Source organism: Malania oleifera, chromosome 2 (assembly GCF_029873635.1).
Source record: "Malania oleifera isolate guangnan ecotype guangnan chromosome 2, ASM2987363v1, whole genome shotgun sequence".
NCBI classification, from domain to species: domain Eukaryota; kingdom Viridiplantae; phylum Streptophyta; class Magnoliopsida; order Santalales; family Ximeniaceae; genus Malania; species Malania oleifera.
The window spans coordinates 6,583,554-6,605,644 of record NC_080418.1 but is presented as its reverse complement, the minus strand read 5'-3'; the positions used below and the strand labels follow the sequence as shown (position 1 = coordinate 6,605,644).

Sequence of the window (22,091 nt, the reverse complement as noted above, 5' to 3'; positions counted from 1 at the left end):
TGTAAATATAATGAAATAAAATCTTAATCCAAATAGAATCTAATTACTACTGATTTAAAAAAAAAATAAACAAAATTTAAAGCTATAAACAAGCAATTTAGCAAGAATATTGGACTGGTTAACTAGGTCGCAGCTTTTTGGTGTACCGACAACCACTGGTAAAACAATGGCCATTGGGCACCTACCATTCAATTTGCTTGACATGTGTAGCATGATATCCATATATCTCCTTCTCCTTCCTTTATTCATCGCCAACCATCTATCTCTCTCCAATGGAGGTTTCGTGGGAAACTAGTGTCACAGACTCCATCAATACTATCTACCTACTTTTTTCAGCATACCTCGTCTTCGTTATGCAGATAGGCTTTGCCATGCTCTGCGCCGGATCCGTTCGAGCCAAGAATGCCATGAACATAATGCTCACAAATGTGGTGGATGCTGTCGTCGGCAGCATTTCCTACTACCTCTTTGGCTTTGCCTTTGCCTTTGGCAGCTCAAACCCTTTCATCGGCTCTCAATACTTTGCTCTTAAAGATGTCCCGAACACCAGCTATGACTACAGTTTCTTTCTTTTTCAATGGGCATTTGCTATTGCAGTTGCTGGAATCACTAGTGGCTCGATAGCTGAGCGAACCCAGTTCACCTCCTACCTAGCTTTTTCCTTTTTCCTCACTGGATTCGTTTACCCGGTTGCAGCTCATTGGGTTTGGTCCTCCAGTGGGTGGCTTAGCCCAAGTTCAAGCACTCCATTGTTCAGTTCAGGTGCTATTGATTTTGCAGGGAGCGGTGCAGTGCATTTGGTGGGTGGAGTTGCAGGATTATGGGGATCTTTCATAGAAGGCCCGCGGATTGGCCGATTTGATGCCTTTGGAAAACCCCTGCAAATGCGAGGACACAATGCCACTCTTGTGGTACTCGGGACATTCTTGTTGTGGTTCGGTTGGTTTGGGTTCAACCCAGGTTCATTTGATAAAATTCTTGTTGCATACCCTAATACAACAGATGAGGGCAACTGGACTGGGGTGGGCCGAACTGCAGTCACAACCACACTTGCTGGGTCAATGGCTGGAATTACAACCCTACTCGGCCGACGCTTGCTCGTGGGTCACTGGGACGCACTGGATGCTTGCAACGGGGTTCTGGGGGGATTCGTCGCGATCACGTCAGGCTGCTCCGTGGTTGAGCCATGGGCTGCAATAGTATGCGGGTTTTGTGCTGCATGGGTCCTGATTGGGCTCAACATCTTGGCGCTGAAACTGCAGTATGATGACCCACTAGAGGCAGCTCAGTTGCACGGTGGCTGTGGAGTCTGGGGTCTGCTATTTACAGGCTTGTTTGCCAAGGAAGAATTTGTTGTTCAGGCCTATGACTCGGGCCAGAGCGGTGTGGTTCGCCCATATGGCATCTTGATGGGTGGGGGCTGGGGTTTGCTCGGAGCCCAAGTGATTGAGGTTCTGGTGATTGTGGGCTGGGTCAGTCTCACAATGGGCCCTCTTTTCTACATCCTCCATAAACTCAGGATTCTGAGGATTTCTTTTGAGGATGAAATTGCGGGGCTTGATATCTCGAGTCACGGAGGGTACGCATATGTTGCACATCCAGAAGAAAACTATCCCCGCTTTTATGCAGATTACATGCACATGCAAGAATAGCAGCGACCGAGCAGCACTGCAGCTTTGATGGATTATTTACAGTTCAATCTTTTAATATTCCCCGGACAGAGAAGACTGGGCTATTGCAGTGGCAGCTATGGAAATTCCTCCTACCACCGAAACCCAACCCAGATGCCAAAGGGATGTATCCTTCCAAGCGCAAGAGATGTGTACCCGATCAAGCGAAGACTCAAGCTCGAGTGAAAGTTCAACGAATCTAATGTTTATTTTTTAAGGGTGAAGTGAACAACCAATCAAAGATTGCAATAAAGACAGACAATTAGTTTCCTTGCATTATGTTTTTTTCTTGGGAGTACCAACCATCTAAAACATTTCCAAAAAACAATTTAAATAGAATTAAAATAAGAAAGGTTTTATATTCAATACAGAAAAATCATTGAATAGAAAAAACTCTATGCATAAGATGTGCCGGCTGGAATTTACAAGTTCAAATGTGCATGTTCGGGACTTATATACAATCAGGCATCCTCTACTCCTCACCTGAGATGAGAATCATAAGGAACAAGCACAGAGTCTGGAACGATTAAAGGCAACTTGTCGATATATATGAATAGCCTCTTCAAGTTCTCTTTCAAAACTATGGATAGATCAACGATGTCGATATTGCAAGGGTAAATCCAAAGGTCACCTGAGTTCACCCGTTTCAGGCTATCTCGACAGAAGGGGCATGATTTAGCCCGTGCACACCTAAGGGAAACAACAAAATAATAAATCATCAGGTTTCACTTGGTGTTAAGACCAGCAAGGAAAACTAAGGATCACACAAAGGAATGAAAATGTTAAACAACAATATAGGAATGAAATCATGAAGTGGCAATGAAGTCAATAACTGAAGGTTAATTTTGTTCCATAAATTAGATGGATACTTCAATTATGAAGGAAAACACTTGTGTACCTTTTTGTGGATCCTGAAAGGATTATCCAAGATTGGTATGCTGATCTTACACTTTGAAACTGAATTCAAAAAATCAGCAATTCCCATAGGCATGTGAATTGCCATCACGATCCCCATTGGTACCAATTTTTCTTTTCAATGGCCTCTCAATATGTGAGAGATGTATGGGGCCTCAATATAATTTCTTGTCCAAAATAAGATTCATGAGAAAGGGGTCCAACTCTAACGATCCACAAATAGTATAAGGAAAAAATCTATAAACTATATAGTTATAAACTATTTCAGATACAATCTACTGAAAAACAGGGAGCTCACCATTCCTGATAGCAGTTCATGCACAATGAATGGCTACAATTGGGCAATACAACCTTGCTGTTCATCTCCAAGCAAATCCCACACTCCTCTTCTCTCTCTACATCAGAAGCAGAGTTTTTCCCCCTGTTCAATTCATCATTCTTTTTGTACCTAATAGTACACACCTCTCTCTGTTTGCTATCTTCCAAATCAGTGATCCCTTTTTGAAGTTGCAATAAAGAAGGAAATATCACAGCTGTTTATAGAGAGAGAAAATTTAGCATACCTCCTATAGTGAAAAGAATAAAAGAACGGACTATACAACATGGTTTTTCTTCCCCTTGAAAAGTGAAATATATCAATAATAACAAATGGTATAAAAATGACAATTTAAATTTCACCTTCTCAGAATCTCACTCACCATAGAATTCTCTAATGCTTGCTTTTCTTTCTTGGACAGACATAGTCGTCTTCCCATCTGCATATGTCTGGATCAGTCCACCACATGCCATTAACACACACACACACAGAATGAGAATCCCAAAAAATAACAAAACAAAAAGTAGGATTATAATTACTTCATAGTCAAATGGAAGGACAGAAAGCAATAATGACATTTAAAAAATAAATAAATAAATGAACAAATACATAAAGACATATACTTTATAAATCTCAGAGAGAGAGGTTGAGGATGACTGTTGTTGCATACGCTGGTTTCGTCCCTCTAATGCGGGTTATTCAAGGATTTGGCTTGGGGTTCCTTCTGGTTCATTTTCCACAAAATCTTTTCTTGTCAGCTCTTTAAAAGGCCAAATTCCTCTTTTTTTCCTTTGAACCATTTTATTTGGAATGCCAAGGTTCCTTACAAGGTCAGGGCTTTTATGTGGACTCTGACCCTTAATAGGCTTAAACACTAACATTTTTCTGCAATTGAGGAGACCTCATGAAGCCATAAGTCCAATATTTGTAAGCCGGTGAGACAAGTGATCACTATTTCTACATTGTAGGGTGGCTATGCAGCTTTGGTTTTTCTTTTTCCTTGTGATTCTGAGACTTGATATCTTCCTGATGGTATGGTACAAAGGACTTGGCAGGAGTAAGCCAGGGAAAAATTTATGGAGATATGCAGTTTTTGGCATTTTTTGGACTTTGTGGAACGAAAGGGATGCAAGGATTATCAATGGCCATACAAATTTTGTGCATTTTCTTTGGGATAGAGTTGTTTCCAGGGCTTTTTTTTGGGCTCATTCTTCACGTTTGTTTCAAGTAATGTTGTCACTGGATCTTCAAACGAACTGGAAAGGGATTTAGTTGTAATTGTTTTTCTTTATTTTTTTCTTGGCTTTTGATCTTTGCTTATTTTTTTGAATTTTTTAATGCATTAGGAGGATTTCTTATCCTCATTTCCATGCAATTCTTTTTTCTATGCATTAATGAAATTTTCTTTTCTATAAAAAAAATACCAAGTAAATGAGGGGCAATACCAAATGAATTAATATTCTAAGGAAGCCCAGAGCACCAGCAAGATGACAGTCTGTCCATTGAACAAGAAAGAGAAATAAGCGAGCAGCAGGACTGTAGGACAGTCTCATCTGAAGGCATGCTCCGTCATTCTCCCTTGGGCAACCCGAGGCCCTGGAAACCATAAGAAGGAATATTATATCAGATATTCAGTAAAGGTTTGTGTGTGTGTGTGTGGGGGGGGGGGGGGGATAAAAAATCAATGAACATAATTTTTTTTGAAAATCATATAATAAATTTATGGCAGTCACTCTTAACCATACAATACAGTAAACAAGTTACCAGGGTTAAAAAAAAAAAAATGAAAGCACAGCATCCATGGATAATAAGATAAATGAAAGGAAAATGAATTGATAAGATTGTTTAAGATCTGTTCGATGGGGGGAAAACACCATTAGAAAACTTACATGTTTAGAACTTAGGCACAAAGCAATAGCTAGTGGATTGTCATGCCTCAAATGAAGATCAATAATCCAGTATCATACATATCCAACAGACCAAGCAAGATTAGAATAAGGTTGCAATATCACATATGAATGTGATTCTTGAGCTAATAAGGGCTTCCTAAAACTTTGCCCGCTAGTTTGGACGTCCACTTCTAAATTTTGATAATAAAGAACATCAAGAAGAAGGTTCATGAATAAAGTCACCCTGTGTTCAGGAGGGTCAAGGGTGGATTTGGACAAATTACAGTACAAAATTGTATTGAACTTTGTCCAAATTCACACAAATCCAAATCCTAGGCCTGAAATTCACGCTCCTAAACACATAATTAGATGTTATTCTACACCAGCTAAGGAATCGAGGCTTGCCAAAAATCACTGTAGATATGCTCTGTTCAATCTGGATTAAAAATTCCCAATGTCGATATTAATACAGTTGAAGTCTGAAAACTTATCAGTTGAACAAATTTGGAATTTCCATGTATTATCATAGCATTTAAGCTTAGTGACTAACTTTCTCACACCCAATGGCCAAAGTATAGCATTAACTTTAGCTGTTTAAAGACCAAGAAGAGTACTTCCCAAATACCAAGCAACATCCTAAGGTTTGACATTTTCCGTCACATACTTCACAAATATAACCGCCACTTAACAGTTCAATTACAATGCACCGACAACAAACGCATACATTGCACTGCTCAGAAAATCTCTCGTTTAACAATTTCTGGGAAGTACTTGGGTTATAATAACTTTCCCTCAGAGGTCAGTCATCGAACAATACTTATTTACTATAATTAATAAAAATACTTACTTATAAGCAGTACCAAACGGGGCTTAATCCCAACCCATAAAATTTCTAACCAAACCAAACTCATATCGTAATGCCAAGAGCTGGAGAAGAACAGCTGCCAGTTTACAGAGTGAAATCGGTAAAAAGAAAAATGGTAGCACGGAAGCTGTATGCTACTCATCGCACAACTGAAATTTCAACACCAATCACTAAAATTTTCAGAAGAACAGCATATTAAACTGCAGAATCAATCCAAAAGCAACACTTTGACATGAAATTAACAGAAACACAGTATTCCGCAAGTAAGAGAGGTTTTAACAAAACCACAGCTTCAGAGAAAGAAATAGAGTTACAGGGTATTGGCATGCTGAATATCAGCTTCGAGCGCTTTGAGAGAATCCTTGAAAGCCTTACCCATGGCCGCGTTTTTCCCGGAAAAACCAATCCCATCCAACAAAAAAAAAATCCCGCGAAAAATCGAAAGCCCTAGCAATCCCTCCCCCCCATTCCTCTCGATCGATGACACTAGAGACTTTCCGAGTCCCGAAATCAAAGCGTGCGAGGGACAATTGACGTCAGAGAGGGCCGGAAAGCGAGACACCTACACCGCAACCGCCGTTTCGAGCTTCTTATACTTGTACCGGACCGTACTGTTCCCATCTGCAAGTCTCTCAAGTGACTACTAGTATTTGGACGCCTTGCGTATCCGGGGGTGGGTTGGTAATTTGAATGGCCAAACGAGGAGCACAGTGAGCTAAATGGATAAATGCTGTGGGGACACCGGTGGGCCGACCCGGAAACCGATCGGCGCAGCCCCATGTTTCGCGGTGGACCGCTAGGCAACTTGTTGTTGTCAAATGACTATATTAGCCTTGGGAAAGTGATGAAATGGGAATGAAATATGTGTGAGGCAAGGGTTAGGGGGGGGTATTTTTGTACAAAGGTAGAGGTTTAGTTTACATTTTTATTTATGAGTAGGCAATAATGCTATATGTACCTATAAAATTTAATTAAATTATCTCTGATATCCATAAATATGCTTTTTGAGAATAAATTAACAAATTATGATTTAATATAAAATAGTTAAAGGCCAGAACTATTTATAAATCACGCTTGAAGTGGTTGTTTTTGAGAAAAAAAAAAAATAAGTGATTTTTTTATTTTTTAAAGTGAATTTGATTTTTATTTATATATTGTTAATTCAAATAGTTAAAAAATTATTAAATTTATTTTCTTTTGAAGTTAGACTTATAATAATTAATAAAAATATAATGTTAGGTCAACATTTTTTATGTACCGTAATAAATTTTATTAGCGTCACTGGATCTTATTAGAACGAGAAACATAATTATGTGAAATTATCAAGATAAATAATTAATTATCATAATTAGAGTATGAAGATTAAAGTGAATTTAAGTTAATAAAAATGAGAAGCTAACTTAAGAAATTTTTCTCATTGAATATAGAAATAGATTTATGCCTACATTTTTTTTTTGGTTGCCTTTTTTTAATTGGTGTGTAAACATACATCAATTTCATTGCTTTGAATGGAATAGCAAAACAATTTAATACAGTTTAATTTAATACTTAAATCAAAATTGGGAACATACAATTTAGGTATTAAATTTATATTTATTTAAACTTAATAAAAATAAAATTTATTAATTTTGTATACATTTTTTATAGTTATATAATTTCAAATTCAAAGTAAAAAAATTAAGTTACAAGCATTAGAATTTAATTGAAAACTACAATAAACCAATATCAATTAGGGAAAAAATACGGTCAAGCTCATGTTAATCAACATTATTTGAAATACGAATAAGTTTGATTGGTTAGGTTAATAGACAAACTAATATTAAAATGATTTATCTTTTGTGTCTCAAAGGTCATTGTTTTCAATTGTGATTGAGTTGAGAAAGGCCAAAAGAAGTTAGGCTATGGGTTTTTTATTTGTGTCTGAAAGGAAATTAAATGATAAAAGATATTAATTGATTGAGGAATTGGATACGAGAAATTTCCCTATAATGAATGAATTGGCATCCAAAATTAAAAAAAAATTTATCATTTAATTTTGTTATACCTTTTATTTAAATTTTCGTTTTAGTCATTTCCTTTTCCTAATTCATCTGCAAATCAAATACGACGTCAAGTGATTTGTCATCAAATATATTTGCTTGAATGACAATTAACACATTGAGGATAGATTTAAAACATGGCCTTGATAACCAATTAGTGAAAAAAAACAAAATTTTGTAAGAAAGAAAGTTAAGCCAATTGATGAAGAAGACATTTAGTTGTCCGACAAAATATTATTTAATCTTTTCTTTTAGGGTCCGTTTGGATCAAGAATATTACTTGAAAAAATAAAAGGAAAGAAAATAAAATTAAGGAGGAGGCTCATTTTTCCTTTCTATGTTCCTTCTTTATTAAATATTATAAAAGAATGAATGTTTGTTTTAAACAATTAAAAATTAAGAAAAATTGAAATTTTGTTTATGGATTTGGTGTATTTTTTTATTTGTTTTTCTTACTTTTTTTTATAACCAAACATGAAAATATGAATTTTTTGATATTTTATTTTCATTTTTCTTGATATTTTTTTGAATTCCAAACAGAACCTTAAAGATTTTTTGGCAAACTTATGGGCTGATAAATGAAAATATTATTTTACACCATCTTTTAAAGACAACAAACATAAAAGATGTATGATTTTTAAGTAAAATATGGCAAATTGATGGTAATAATAACTTAAAAAATGTTTCTTTTGGTTTTTTAAATTTCTCAGTAAATAAATATTATCAAAACAATTATTATTATTTTTAAATGTGAATGTATGTGCATTTTAAACAATTATTTTTTATTTTTATAATTATGTTATTTTGGACTAACTTTGTCATTTTATACACTTTTAAATTAAAATTATTATAAAACGATCATATGAGTTTAAATATAATTAAAATAAAGAGATAATAATTTTCAAAAAATAATAACAAAGTCATTTATAATATAATTTTACGATTTTCATAATTTTCAAAAAATAATAACAAAGTCATTTATAATATAATTTTACTATTTTTCAATTGTCATGCCTAATAAAATTAATGTATAACAATTAAATAAAATAATCATAATAATTTTATTTTTGTTGTAGTATTTTTTTAAATGTGTATTGTTTTGTAATTTTATTGTTTTAATCATATTCTCATAAATGTAACGGATTAAAAAACATAAATAAGTATTTTTAATTAAGTTTTAAATTTGTGTTTTATAAATATTAATCAAATAGATTGTTAATTTATGAGGTTTAGTTTCTATTCATAGTTTTTTATTTTTTTATTTTATTTTTAACAATGATATCAAATGAATCCTTAATTATTGGATAAATAACAATGGTGACTAGCTCATCCATATATTCTTACAATAATTGCCTAAATATAAGACAAATAAAAACTCAAGTACTTAAATATCTAATCACAATCATTAAAATAGATTTAGCTAGATTCACCTTAAAAAAGTCTAAGGCATTTAAAAAAAATAATGCAATAAAAGAGAGGCAAATAAGCACGCATTAAAAGAGAAGAGGAAATTCGTAAACCCATTAAATAGGATTAATTAAATTGCAAAAAGTGATGAGGAAAATCATGTGATCCTTCAAATTCTCAAAAGGGTGGGATAAAAATCGAGAAATTGTGTGAACATAGCCAGGGAGGAAACAATAAAACGACGTAGTTTGCGTCGTCCCGAGGCGGCGCAGGGTAGCAGTATGCCGATGCTCTCCTCCACACCCCCCCACACGTGAGAGGCACGAGCGGAAGATTACTCCGCTCGGCTCAAGGCGCGCCACGTCATCTCCCGCCCTCTTCGTGGCTTAATGTCGGAAACAACCCCCACTTCCAACCGTAGAAGCGCTGACTGACGAAGGGCAAATTAGTAATTCCATACCTGGGGTGGGCTTCCCAGACAAGTCACAAGAGACAGTTGCCTTTGCGATTTCAGCCCTCAATTCTTCTCTTCTTCTTCTTCTTCTTCGGCTCTTCGTCTCCACTGCAACTGGAACTGAAGTTTCTTAACACTTTCCTAAAATGCCCCCCGAAACCAGAAGAATGTCATTTCCGAAAGTCGTCATCGAGAGAGAAACGGATTCCGAAGAAAGTTCGTCGGAAGAAGAAGAAGAAGAAGAAGGAGAAGGAGAAGAACACGAAGAGGAAGAAGAAGCTCCAGATACTGATAAGGGAAAGGCTGAAGAGGCTTCGGATTCAAAGAAGAAAGGGAAAGCGCCTATTACGATTAGTCTGAAGAAAGTTTGCAAAGTGAGACTGGTTTTGTGTAGTCATACTGGTGTTTGTGATTTGTGTGTATGTTAACTGTTTGTGTTATGGCTGTGCTTACGATTAGTGATTGCTATATTTTTCAATGTTGAGTTTGAATTTGTTATGCTGATGGTCTTTTAGGTTTGTAAGCGAACGGGTCATGAAGCAGGGTTCAAGGGGGCTACTTACATTGATTGCCCAATGAAGCCCTGTTTTCTGTGCAAAATGCCTGGTAAGATTTGTATAGTTTGATCGTATTTTAGGGCCTCTATAGTTCTTAGAAAATAGTTTTTACGTTTCGTCTTTGATTTTTGAAAAAAGTTACAGAGTGTCACGTTAGTTGAATTTGGAAGTGTTCGCAAAATGTCTCTTTAGTTGAATATGAAAGTGTTTTTCAACTTTTTTTGTTCGTATTAAATACAAATGTTGAAAACTTTAAAAACAAGTTGTTACTTTATACAAAATAGACCCTCATTTTGACATGACTATTTGAAATGGGCTTGTCAAAATTTCGAGCTTTGGTACTTGCTTATATGCTCTTTTGCAGTGCTGTCTAGAAAATGGGCATTTTATGCTTTTTATGAATAGCCTCATTCATATTATATTTTGGTCATTCTAGGCTTCTAGCTATCTATCATTTACAATTTTGTTTTGACGTGTCAAATTTTTAGGTGCTCAGTTCATCTTTCCATTTAATTTTTTATGTTCTCTTCCTAGCACTACTGTTTTGCAAAATTTATGACCTTATGACACAAATTTATGTTATTTTACATGGGATTTCGGGATTGAAGGTCACACCACAATGAGTTGCCCACACCGAGTAGCTACGGAGCATGGGGTCACCCCAGCACCTCATAGAAACACTCGAAACTCATTGGAGTATGTCTTGGAACGGCAGCTCAGAACCAAAATTCCTATTGTAAGCCTATATGCTACTACATTGCTTATTCTTATGAACAGATTGTGTATGTAAATTGTAAATTGACATTTTTCGCTGCATCTTAAACAACATTTGATAAATTCTATTCCCTGGCATACTTGACAGATCTGAGGTATCATTTGGCATGTCAAGTGTCAGATTATAGTATGATAGTCTTTGATTTCCAATTTTAGATGCTACTAGACTATTGATTTATTATTATTATTTTTTCCATATTATTGCAAATTAAGGCTTTAGTTGGACCGAGGATTTTCTTAAGGGGACAAAAAAAAACAAAGGAAATCAAATTTTCATTGTATTTTTTCTATCTCAAATACATTTAGGAATGAAAATTATTCAATTATGAAATTGAGCCTAATGACCTCTTGTGCTTAAGGAAATTTTACATAAGCTGCTAACTATTTGGTGATTGAGTGAGTCTAATTGCTGCTAATGATTAAGGCAATTGTAGATTAGGTGGTAATTATTTTATGAAGTTTGTGTAGTAATTTTGCTTGCTTTTGTGATTGAGGAGATCTTGTACAAGTTGTAGTTTTTAATATTGAATTGATAAGTTGATAGAGTAGAAATATAATAAATCTCCCAATTTTGAAAAAAATTCTCTTTGCAATGTAATTGTGTTGTTGCACTTCTCATGTGTTCCATGGCAGTAGGGCATGTTGATCATGCTCATAATATCTAGTTAAACTCTCTCTATCCTTAGTTGAGTTTGTAAATGGAGTTGTGCTATCTTGGGGCTTGATTGTTTGAGCTTTGAGTTTTAGGATTTTAGCTTGTGATATGTTTAGAAGCTAAATTCTAGTTTCCATAGATTTTTTATCGTTGAACTTTGTTAGTCCATCAAACTCTTATTAATGCCAGTTTGGGGATGATGTGGCTTGCATGCTGAATGATATATATGATATTTGAATAATTTGCATTTATGCCATGACTCATATGATGAAACTAGAGCAAAGTTTGAGGTCCATTTAGTTGTGAAAAATTGTTTTCATTTTCTTTTTAATTTTCTAAAATATTATAGAAAATTTAACTAATTTTTCATTTTCACAGTATTTGTAAGAAACAAATGACAAAATTTTGGCTCTATTTTCACAAAAAGGCTTCATTGCTTTCCAATTTTCCAAGTTATCCCCTATGAGCGACATGTTACACTCATACCACTCAATTGTAGCGAAAAGCGGGTGAGGATGAGCTAGGTCGTTATCTTGAAACAACGCGCCATGTTGGCGCTCGGGTACGATATCAAACATGTGAGAGTTCATGCATCATTCTACACATGTACTGGTAAAGAAGCTAGTTTAGAAGACTAGGACTAACTTAGCAAGTTGGAATATATGGATACTAATAGATAAAAGCATGGAGATAGTGGACACAATGATTAGAATGAAAATTAATGCAATCTATCTTCAAGAAACTAATTGGGTAGGTGAGAAAGCTAGGGAAATTTAAAAATCAAGGTTTAAACTTTGGTACACAGGAAAGAAAAGCATAAGAATGGGGTAGGGATCATCGTAGGCAAAGACTTAAAAGATAGTTCTATGGATGTTAAAAGAGCAGCAGATAGAATCATAAAAATCAAGATGCTCTTGGGCGAAGAGATATAGATGTAATTAGTGCTTATGCTCCTTAAATAGGCTTACAGAAAACCTTAAGAGATAATTTTGGGAAGATATGACTAATATAAGGAATATCAAGGACTGAAAAAATATTTATAGGAACGGATTTGAATGGACAGATTGGAAAGGATAGTAAAGGTTATGAGAGGATACATGGTGGACATGGCTATGGAGATAAAAATGAGTCTAGGGATACGATCTTAGATTTCGCCATGTCATATGATTTTATTACAATGAATATTTCTTTTAAGAAAATAGAAGAGCACGTAATAACCTTCAAGAGTTGACAAAATAAAAGTCAAATAAATTTTTTCTTATCTAGGAGCGTAGATCGTTTATCATGCAAGGATTGTAAAGTCATCCCAGGTGAAAGTCTAACTACACATCATATAGTTTTAGCTTTAGGTATATGTATTAAAAAACGAAAGAGAAAGGATCATATAAATTAGTGCAAGAGAACTAGATGGTGAAATCTAAAGGAGAAAAATATAATCAAATTTAAAATTAAAATGATCAAAGATGGTGATTGAATAATAAAGGATGGTGTAGACACAAACACTTTTTGGAGTAGGGTAGCTAGCTCTATTAAAAAAGTAGTAAAAGAGATTTAGGTAAAATTAAGAGCAAGATTCTTGAATAGAAAAGAAAATTGGTGGTGGAATCAAAATGTCCAAAAAGCTATAAAAACAAAAATAATTTGGTAAAAAATATGGCATAAATGTAGGAATATGTAAAACTTTGAGAAGTATAAATAGGCAAGAAAGATGCAAAACCAAATGCCATTGGTGAAATCAAATATAGATCATTTAATAATTTTTATATGCTAGATTAGATACAAAAGGAGGGGAAAGAGACATATTTAAAGTTGCTAGAGCTAGAAAAAGAAAGAGTAAGGACTTAGGTCATGTAAAATGTACAAAAAGTGAGGATAAGATTGTCTTGGTTAAGGTAGAAGACATAAAAGAAATGTAACAATGTGATTTTAGTAAGATATTTAATAAAAACCAAGTATAAGACTTAAATTTAGAATTGAAAAAAGACGAAAAAAATTTAAAAAAATATGAGATTTATTTGCAAAAATTAGAGTCAATAAAGTTTAGTGTGCATTAAAAAAATGAAAAATAGAACAGCCTTAAGACCAAACAACATCTCAATTGAGGTTTGGGAATGCCTAGGTGATAATGGAATCATATGGTTTATTTTACACAATTATAAAAACTAAGAAAATGTCAGAAAAATAGAGGAAGAACACTTTAATGCCTATATACAAAAATAAAGGAGGTATTCAAAATTGTAATAACTATTGTGGAATTGGACTTACGAGTATGCAATGAAATTATGGGGAAGAATTATTGAACAAAGATTTTGGTTAGAAATGAGGATCTGAAAAAATCAATTTGATTTTATGCCTAGAAGATCTATTATAGAAGCTATATGTATTTTAAGAAAATTAGTGGAAAATTTTAGCGAAAAGAAAATGGACTACTTGCATATGATTTTTATTGACCTAGAGAAAACATATGATAAAATACCTAGGGATGTTCTATGGTGGGTTTTAAATAAAAAAATGTATGCGGTAGGTATATTGATATCATTAAGGATATGTTCGATGGAGTAATAACTAGCGTTAGGACTACTGGTGGAGAGGTTACGAAAATTGCAATCGTAATAGGCATACATCAAGGATCTATTTTGAGTCTTTATCTTTTTTATCTTGGGATGAATGAACTTATTAGGAATATGCAAAATGAGGTTCCATGATGTATGTTGTTTGCAGATGACGTTGTCTTCATTGATGAAACTAAGGGCAGAGTAGAATCTAAAGGTTTTAGGATTAGTAGAAATAACTAAAATAAGATAATACATGAAATGTAGCTTCAGTCATAATAGGAGGAATATTGGAGAAAAGATTAAACTTAATGGTTAAGAAATTAATAACACGAGTAGATTTCGATACCTTAGATTTATGATGCAAGTTGAAGAAGAAGTTGAAGAAAATGTAATGCATAGAGTTAAAGCAGGTTGGATAAAATTGGGAAGTTCTTTGAGTACGCTGTGTGGTCATAGAATACCCTTAAAATTAAAAGGAAAGTTCTATAGCATGGTTGTAAGACTAGTTATGCTATATGGGTCAAAATGTTGGGCAACTAAGAAACAACATAGTTAGAAAGGAAAAGTTATCGAGATGAGAATGCTTAAGTAGATGAGTGGTATAACTTTAGAAGATAAACTAAGGAATGAATATATTTGTGGTATGTTAGGTGTTGCTGTTGTAGAAGATAGATAAAGGGGGGATGACTTAAATGGTTTGGGCATCTGCAACATATGCCACATGGTGTGTCAATGAGGACAAGTGAATTATTTATTGTGAGGGGCAGTAGAAGGGTAGGGGTAGATCTAAAATAACGTGGAATGAGATAGTTAGTAAGAATTTAATAGCCTTGAATTTGTTAGAGGAAATTGTCCATGATTGCGTAAATTGGCAAAAAAGGATTAATGTAGCTAACCCCACCTAGTGGGGCTTAAGGCTTGGTTTTTCATTGTATATAGAAAGTTGGAAAATGTCTTTTACATTATTTTCTAAATTTCTAACTCTTACTGTGCATATACGAGCATTGGATTCGAATGTTGAACTTTAATTTGTGGGGCTTATGCATAGAATTTCTTCTAAATTCTTACAAATCCAAACTCCAGCCCCAAAATCCATGGTCTCAAAAATTACCTTATATATTTTTGGAAAATTGGAAAATAAGTTATTTCTTTAGTTATTTTGAAATCTAGAAATGAAAAATAAAAAATTGATTTACACATTTAAACAAACTCTTTATTTTCTACCTTTTTAATGCAACTCTTGGAAAAAAAAAGTTAAAATTTTTATAATTATTCGGAAAATTAAAAAATAGAAAGTGGAAAATGTTTTCCACAACTAAATGGACACTTAGTTTTCCTTTCTTTTGAGCCTTAACAAATTTTTGTTTTTGAATTTGAGGATCTACATGGGATGGCTTCATAGACTTTGTTCATGAAACTTTCTTTTGCTTGAATCTTATTCATTTCCTTTGGGTGTTTTTCTTTTCATTCTTTTATTTGAACAAAAAAAAGGAGAGCTTTGAATAGTGCTCCTTAACAGGTTGAGTGCTTTGTTAAGTAATTTGAAACATTTAAAAATGTTGAGAATTCCTTAGTGTTGTACTTTGATATCTTGTGCAGATCAAACCAGCTTTTGTAATCCCTGATCAAGTCAATTGCGCAGCTGTCAGATATCATAGTAGACGGGTGACTTGCTTGGAGTTCCATCCAACAAACAATAACATTCTGTTATCAGGGGATAAGGTCAGTGTCTTGGTTATCTTCCACATTGTGTTATATGCAGACAAGTGGCTTATACTTTGTTTCTTCGTATATAGAATTGTTTCTTCATATATATAATTAATTCTTGTCTCCCTTTTTGTTTATTTATTTATTTTTGGTTAATTGTAAAAGAAAGGACAACTTGGAGTTTGGGATTATGTTAGGGTATATGAGAAGACAGTGTATGAAAATATACACAGCTGCATTCTTAATAACATGAGGTGAGTTATCTTATTATGAGGCTGGAGCATATATCTATAATTAATTTTTGTTTGTGAACATGCATGTATACTTAATCAGCTGATGGATTGTTATCATAAATTCTTTTAGGTTCAATCCCTCGAATGATGGAACAATATATGCTGCATCCTCAGATGGAACCATCAGTTGCACCGACTTGGAAACTGGAATTTCATCATCATTGATGGACGTTAATCCTGATGGATATCAGGTAATTTTAGTTTATAAGCTTCTTACTTCTTTATTATAATTTATATCAATGTATTATTATTATTATTGTTTTTGCATGTGGGGGTTGGAGGGTGGGGGGTGGAACTCTGTTTGTGTGTGTGTGTGTGAGAGAGAGAGAATATACTTCTTAAGTTGTGTTGTGTTCAATTTGTGAAGTATAGATGTTTTGCTTGTAGGGTCCAAGTAGTTGGAAGATGCTTTATGGCATGGATACTAACTCAGAGAGAGGTCTTGTGCTTGTTGCAGATAACTTTGGGTTTCTCTACTTGTAAGTATTCCTCTCACCACAAATAATGCGATATAAAGAAAAGAAGTAATGGTGATATGAAAAGATGCACAAACTGTATCCAATTATGTGAACTCTCAGCCGTTCTTTATTTGACTAATTGCTTCTTCTTCCACTTTAACCCCTTACTAAGATAGATATTGGTTCTTTTATAGATATTATATTTTATGGGAATTTCTGGCATCTGAAATTATCATTTTCATGGTCTGACTCTAAGTTGAATTCTAACCTGAAATTATTTCAATAGGTGATTCTAACCACCCAATTTCTTCTCGGTGAGCATCATGCCTGGCCCAAATTTGTACTAATCTGTTGATTAATATGATGGTTGGGATTATCAAGTCTATGATGCTTTTGATCTGCCATTGCACTGGTTATATTTGAACAGTTAACTGACTACGTAAATTTGTAAATTTGGGTGTTAATTTGAACTCATGAAAACTATAGTAAACTGGGTATCTTGCTTTGAAATGACTTGATAGCCTATACTGAATATAATCAATGTTTTAAAAGCTGAATGTGTAAGGTAGGGCAACTTAATGCTTATGAGGTGAGGCCTAAGCTTGGAGGCATTGAGGCATAAGCCTTTTAAAAATTTTATTTTGTAGATAAAAATATGTAAATAAATTAATTATATTTTTTGAAAAGAAATAGAAAATTAAGAAAATTTAAAATAAAATTTTAAAAATCAATTATAATTGTAAATTACTTGGTTGCCATTCAAAAAATCAGATTTGAGTCCTTTAAGTGAATTGCATAAATTCATATTATATTTATTAACTGAGGTGCGATTCTCAATTATTTTGGAAAGGTTGAGGTTTAAGAATTTTAGATCTTTTTTTATGACACTTCTTTCATATAACATGTAGTTAAAATTTTATAGTCAAGTATAACTTGAGATTCAGAGATCCAATATGCGTTGGCTTCAATGCTTTTTGTTCAAATGTGCAAGACTCGGTGTATTATGCGATGGCTTTTTTGGGATTTGATATTTTACACTGAGTCTTGAGGTGTTTTGGACGTGTCTTATCTTGAGGCAATTCACAGTTAAGCCTTCTAAAGAAATGCTAAAAGTTAAAAGGGAAAAAGATACAGGACAGGATTTCAATTTTGAAATTAAAAACTGACCAGAAACTACACCTTAAATGTGCTAAAACTGTTATTCTTGATGAAGAGAATCTTTTTGGCTACACTGGAAGGGACAATTGAACAATTTTCTTTTAAGCATTTCAATATATGATGTTCTTTATTAGTACAGATGTACACTACTTTTGTTTCATTCTCAATACTTATTTATTTCCATGATATCAATAGGGTGGACACTCGGTCCAATACCAAAACTGGGGAAGCTATTTTGATACATAAGAAAGGGAGCAAAGTTACTGGGCTCCACTGTAATCCTCTTCATCCAGATCTTTTTTTAAGTTGTGGGAATGATCACTTTGTAAGCTTCCTAATTCTAATTTATTATTGTTGTTGTTGTCACCTACTTATCAAACAATTATACCTGTTAAAAACAAAACATAGTGTGGAATTACACACATCCTTCTAGGCGAGCATGTAATTTCATATTAATGTGTTGCTATGTTGGTTTTACTAGTCCTTAGAATGAAGGGTTTTTTCTCCCCTCAGGCTCGTATATGGGATATGCGACGATTAGAAGGAGGGTCTTTTCTTCATGATCTTGCACACAACCGTGTTGTTAGCTCTGCCTATTTCTCTCCACAGTCAGGTAGAAAAATTCTGACTACATCGCAGGACAACCGTCTTCGTGTATGGGATTATATCTTTGGAAATTTGGATTATCCAAGCCGAGAAATTGTACACAGTCATGACTTCAATAGACATTTGACTCCTTTTCGAGCTGAATGGGATCCAAAGGTGATTGTATTTCTGAGCATGGAAGACAACTGTCTTTAGATCTGGTAATTTCTTTTTTGAATGTATATTTTCTTTATGCGTTTTAATTTTGATGCAGGACCCATCAGAGTCTCTTGTAGTTATTGGTCGCTACATAAGTGAAAATTATAATGGAACTGCTTTGCATCCTGTTGATTTTATCGACATCACTACTGGCCAACTAGTTGCCGAGGTCATGGACCCAAACATCACAACTATCAGTCCTGTGAACAAGCTACATCCACGGGATGATATTTTAGCATCTGGTAGTTCAAGGTTTGAACTTTATGGTTTCATTAATTCATTCTTCCATTATTTTTAGACTGCTATTCTTTCATTCTGATTTTGTTGTATTAGCATTATGTTCTTCTTGGGAACTCTCTGACAAGTTATCCTTTTCTTAATTGATTTGTGATCCTACTGTTGCTTCTTTTGCTCCTTATTCAATGATTTGGAGGCTATAGTTTTCCTCAAAAATAGAATCTTTTACCTAGACTATGATCCTTCAGGTAATCACTATCAAGAACTTCTTCAGAAGAGAAGACCTGATAACGTCCTACCCCTGACATTTGTGTCCTTAGTTTGAGAAGGAGACTTTTTTGCATTTGTTATTACACTGCCCCTTCACTTTGGCTAGTCAGAATAATTTAGTTGGTGTTTTGGAGAAAATGGAGCCTGCCCTTCCGAGTGGAAGGCTTTTTGTGCTATTGTGTGTAGGGTTTTCGGTAAAGAGAAGGATAGAAAAGCTTTGTGGGGGAGCACTGTTGTGATGACTATTTTTGTTTTTGGCTGAAGAAGAATGCCAGAATTTTTAAAGGTGTGGCTACTTCTATTAACTTGTCTTTGGAGCAGATTGGTGTTTCTTAGATCTATGTGGGTTTCTGCAAATGATTTCTTTTGTCATGTTTCTTTGGAAGATTTACAGAGGAATTGGTGCACTTTGCTTCATCAAGATGTCTTGTGCTTGTTCATCTTTGATCCTGCAGCTGTTTTCATTTGACTAAAGGGACAGCATGTTCTCCTCGTCTTTTTCTCCCCATTTTTTGTTGTATTTTTCTCCCCTTTTCTAATACAATTCTTTGTTTATAAATAAAAGAAAATTAAAAATTCCCAGTGATGCAAGTAAGTGCTTCCATTTTCAAACATGTTATAACACCACTTAATTTCTCAGGGTGCACATTTTCATGAAGTTTAAATCAATTGTATGGTGAACAAGAGTTCTGAATTTGCAGGTTTACCAAACGTTTGATCTTTGATATTATTGATGATTTCCCCCAAAAAATACTATTGTTAACCCACATAAGAAAGTGGGTATATGGAGGATTCATGAAGTTGCTTCTTGTTTCATTGTAGGATCATACAAGTATTTTCGTTCACTGATGTGCCTTTGCATCAAGATACATAATTAATTCTTTTCAGGTCTCTCTTCATTTGGAGGCCCAAGGACAAATCAGAGTTTGGGCAGAAGAATGAGAGGAAGATTGTACTTTGTGGAGGAGCCGAGAAGAAACAGAAGAAGAAGTTTGGGGGTGACAGTGATGATTCTGATGATGAGATGTTCAGATCGAAAGGGAAAAACTCAAACTCAAGGTTGAAGAAACCAATGTCGAAATCAAGCCGCCGCAGTAGTCTGAAGAAAAAAACTTAACCCTTTGGAAGGCGCAATGGTGTACATTTCAGTAGGGCGGGAATAGGGAAAGCAAATTTTGGTCTGTGAATTTGTAATTGTGTGAGTTTTGATTAACTTCAATATAAAATCGCATGGAATTTAGTTTTAAGTTCACACAGTTTCATATTCACATGTACATTTTCTGAGGCAACATATATTATTTTCGTCTCCTTACTGGTTGATTACGTAGCTAGCTTGCTATGCCCATTTTACTTTCTCCTGAGTTCTGTAACCTAGAATGGGAATATGTATACCTCAAATGTATCATTCACTCTGTTTTTTCATAAATGTAAGTTCCAAGGTTTGTAGTAAGAAGTTGAAATGATTGGCCCTTTAGGGTGCGTGCCATTAATGTGCAATTACTTAGCCCTTTTCAAATGATTAATGATTGGGTTTGGACAAACCTTGACACGATTAAAATGCCATGCATGTTTTTAAATTGTAATGTGTTCACGTTTTGTTTGGATGAAGGTTTCTTTTGTTTGAAAGAAATAAAGGAGCGTTAAAAAAATTTATTGTAATTTTCCATATTTAGTAATATTTAAAAAATTGTTCTAATATGATTAAATGTTAAGAAAAATAAAATGTTAGTGAGGTGTAAAAATGATTTTATTTATATTTTATTTTAATTTTTTGATAATTAAATAAGAAAGGTTGAATTTATTAATATTTTTCTTAACTTTTCCTTGCATTTTTCTAGTTCCGAACAATGGGGATATTTTAAATGTAACTTGACTTTGATATGCTTGTTTCATGTTTGAGGGTTCGGAATTCATATCTTAGACATGAATGTGTGAATTGGGGTAAAGTGTAATTTAAAACTATCAATTTACACAAATTTAAATTCAAGGCTTTAAAACCATACCCTCAAATGTATATAAAAAAATTTCAAAATCTCTTTATAACAATAACAAGCATTAAAATCAATTAGGTATGGTCGATTACATGATTTTTTTATATTTTACCAATTCATCTAATCGAGGACATTTTCCTCATTTAAGTGAAGAGCTATTAAGTCTTTCCTTACTACCTTATTCTAGATTATTTTAGGTTCACCCCTATCCCCTTTAATATCAAAAATAATAACTAATTCCTCCTTCTCAGAGGTGCTTTGTTTAACCTGCATTTCAAATATCCAAATCATCTAAAGTTTAAACTCCACCTCCCTTATCTTGTCTTCAGATGGTGGTATGCCTATTTTATTATGTATATGTTATCTTTTAGTGTTATAAAACTCATTTACATTAACATTCATATTTCGATAATTTTTACTTTTTGTATATGTTTTTTCTTAGTTGCCTAATACTCTAATAGCATGGTTGGCCTTATAGTCATCTTATAAAACTTAAAAAATTAAAATAAAATTAAGGGTACTCTACAATCACACCATACGCTATGCACTCATTTATTTTACACATCCTTGCACTACACCCTCTCCAATATCTCTTCCGCTTGTACAATAATTTCAAGATAATGAAATTTATTAATGCTATTAATATCATGATTATCAAGTTTAATCCTATCTCCAATTCTCCTTCTTTCATTATTGAAATTACATTTCCTATATTCTATTTTATTTCTTTTTATCCTAAAACCTTTGGATTCTAATGTGATTCTCAAAATTCTAACCTAGACTTCACATGTCTCCAATTTTCATTAATTAAGACGATATATTTTATTTTATTTTTTAAAAAAAAACATGCTCCAAGGGATCTCATTTCGATATTCCTAAAACAAAAAAATAAGAAGTCGAAGTATAATCTTGATGTACACCTATTATGATTTGAAATTCAGTCTCATATTCTTAATACTAGTCATTATTCTATCATGCATTTCCTTAATAACCTCAAAATGTGTACTTCATATTTTTTTCTTTTTTAAAACCTATCAAAGAACTTCACTATGTACCATATCATACATTTTTTCTAGG

The 22,091-nt window shown here is 33.7% G+C and overlaps 3 protein-coding genes across 6 annotated transcripts; 2 read left to right on the top strand and 1 right to left on the bottom strand.

Moving 5' to 3' along the window:
- Window positions 1–35: 35 nt before the first annotated feature.
- On the top strand, window positions 36–1,946 carry LOC131149904 (ammonium transporter 1 member 3-like). Its single transcript, XM_058100698.1, has one exon. The coding sequence runs from the start codon at window positions 273–275 to the stop codon at window positions 1,650–1,652; it is 1,380 nt and encodes a 459-aa protein (XP_057956681.1). The 5' UTR covers window positions 36–272; the 3' UTR covers window positions 1,653–1,946.
- A 38-nt stretch (window positions 1,947–1,984) lies between these two features.
- LOC131149905 (E3 ubiquitin-protein ligase AIRP2) lies at window positions 1,985–6,351 on the bottom strand. Of its 3 annotated transcripts, none has more exons than XM_058100699.1 (5): window positions 5,970–6,351; window positions 4,347–4,497; window positions 3,284–3,350; window positions 2,884–3,118; window positions 1,985–2,360 (listed from the first exon to the last, which is right to left on the bottom strand). In XM_058100699.1, exons 1-5 carry the CDS (start codon window positions 6,032–6,034, stop codon window positions 2,150–2,152), a joined length of 729 nt encoding a protein of 242 aa, XP_057956682.1. In that variant the 5' UTR covers window positions 6,035–6,351; the 3' UTR covers window positions 1,985–2,149. The 3 variants fall into 3 exon arrangements, with proteins under 3 accessions (XP_057956682.1, XP_057956683.1, XP_057956684.1); XM_058100700.1 differs by having other exon boundaries at window positions 4,791–6,348; XM_058100701.1 differs by having other exon boundaries at window positions 6,031–6,323.
- Window positions 6,352–9,586: 3,235 nt separating this feature from the next.
- On the top strand, window positions 9,587–20,473 carry LOC131149475 (protein DAMAGED DNA-BINDING 2). 2 transcript variants are annotated; one of them, XM_058099931.1, is made up of 11 exons: window positions 9,587–9,929; window positions 10,071–10,161; window positions 10,721–10,848; window positions 15,696–15,818; window positions 15,969–16,057; window positions 16,167–16,287; window positions 16,484–16,575; window positions 17,908–18,037; window positions 18,226–18,474; window positions 18,572–18,768; window positions 19,912–20,473. In XM_058099931.1, the coding sequence occupies exons 1-11, from the start codon at window positions 9,702–9,704 to the stop codon at window positions 20,138–20,140; spliced, it is 1,677 nt and encodes a 558-aa protein (XP_057955914.1). In that variant the 5' UTR covers window positions 9,587–9,701; the 3' UTR covers window positions 20,141–20,473. The 2 variants fall into 2 exon arrangements, with proteins under 2 accessions (XP_057955914.1, XP_057955915.1); XM_058099932.1 differs by having other exon boundaries at window positions 9,606–9,929; window positions 18,572–18,758.
- The last annotated feature ends 1,618 nt before the right edge of the window (window positions 20,474–22,091 follow it).

Excerpts from the sequence above, each read along its gene's own strand:
- LOC131149905 (XM_058100699.1), bottom strand. The coding sequence starts at position 6,034 with ATGGGTAAGGCTTTCAAGGATTCTCTCAAAGCGCTCGAAGCTGATATT. Across the intron at positions 4,498-5,969 it reads ATTCAGCATGCCAATACCCT|GGCCTCGGGTTGCCCAAGGG; the intron begins GTAACTCTATTT and ends TATGGTTTCCAG. Across the intron at positions 3,351-4,346 it reads TTAGAATATTAATTCATTTG|ACATATGCAGATGGGAAGAC; the intron begins GTATTGCCCCTC and ends GGACTGATCCAG.
- LOC131149904 (XM_058100698.1), top strand. The coding sequence starts at position 273 with ATGGAGGTTTCGTGGGAAACTAGTGTCACAGACTCCATCAATACTATC.
- LOC131149475 (XM_058099931.1), top strand. The coding sequence starts at position 9,702 with ATGCCCCCCGAAACCAGAAGAATGTCATTTCCGAAAGTCGTCATCGAG. Across the intron at positions 16,058-16,166 it reads TGCATTCTTAATAACATGAG|GTTCAATCCCTCGAATGATG; the intron begins GTGAGTTATCTT and ends AAATTCTTTTAG. Across the intron at positions 16,288-16,483 it reads TTAATCCTGATGGATATCAG|GGTCCAAGTAGTTGGAAGAT; the intron begins GTAATTTTAGTT and ends TTTTGCTTGTAG.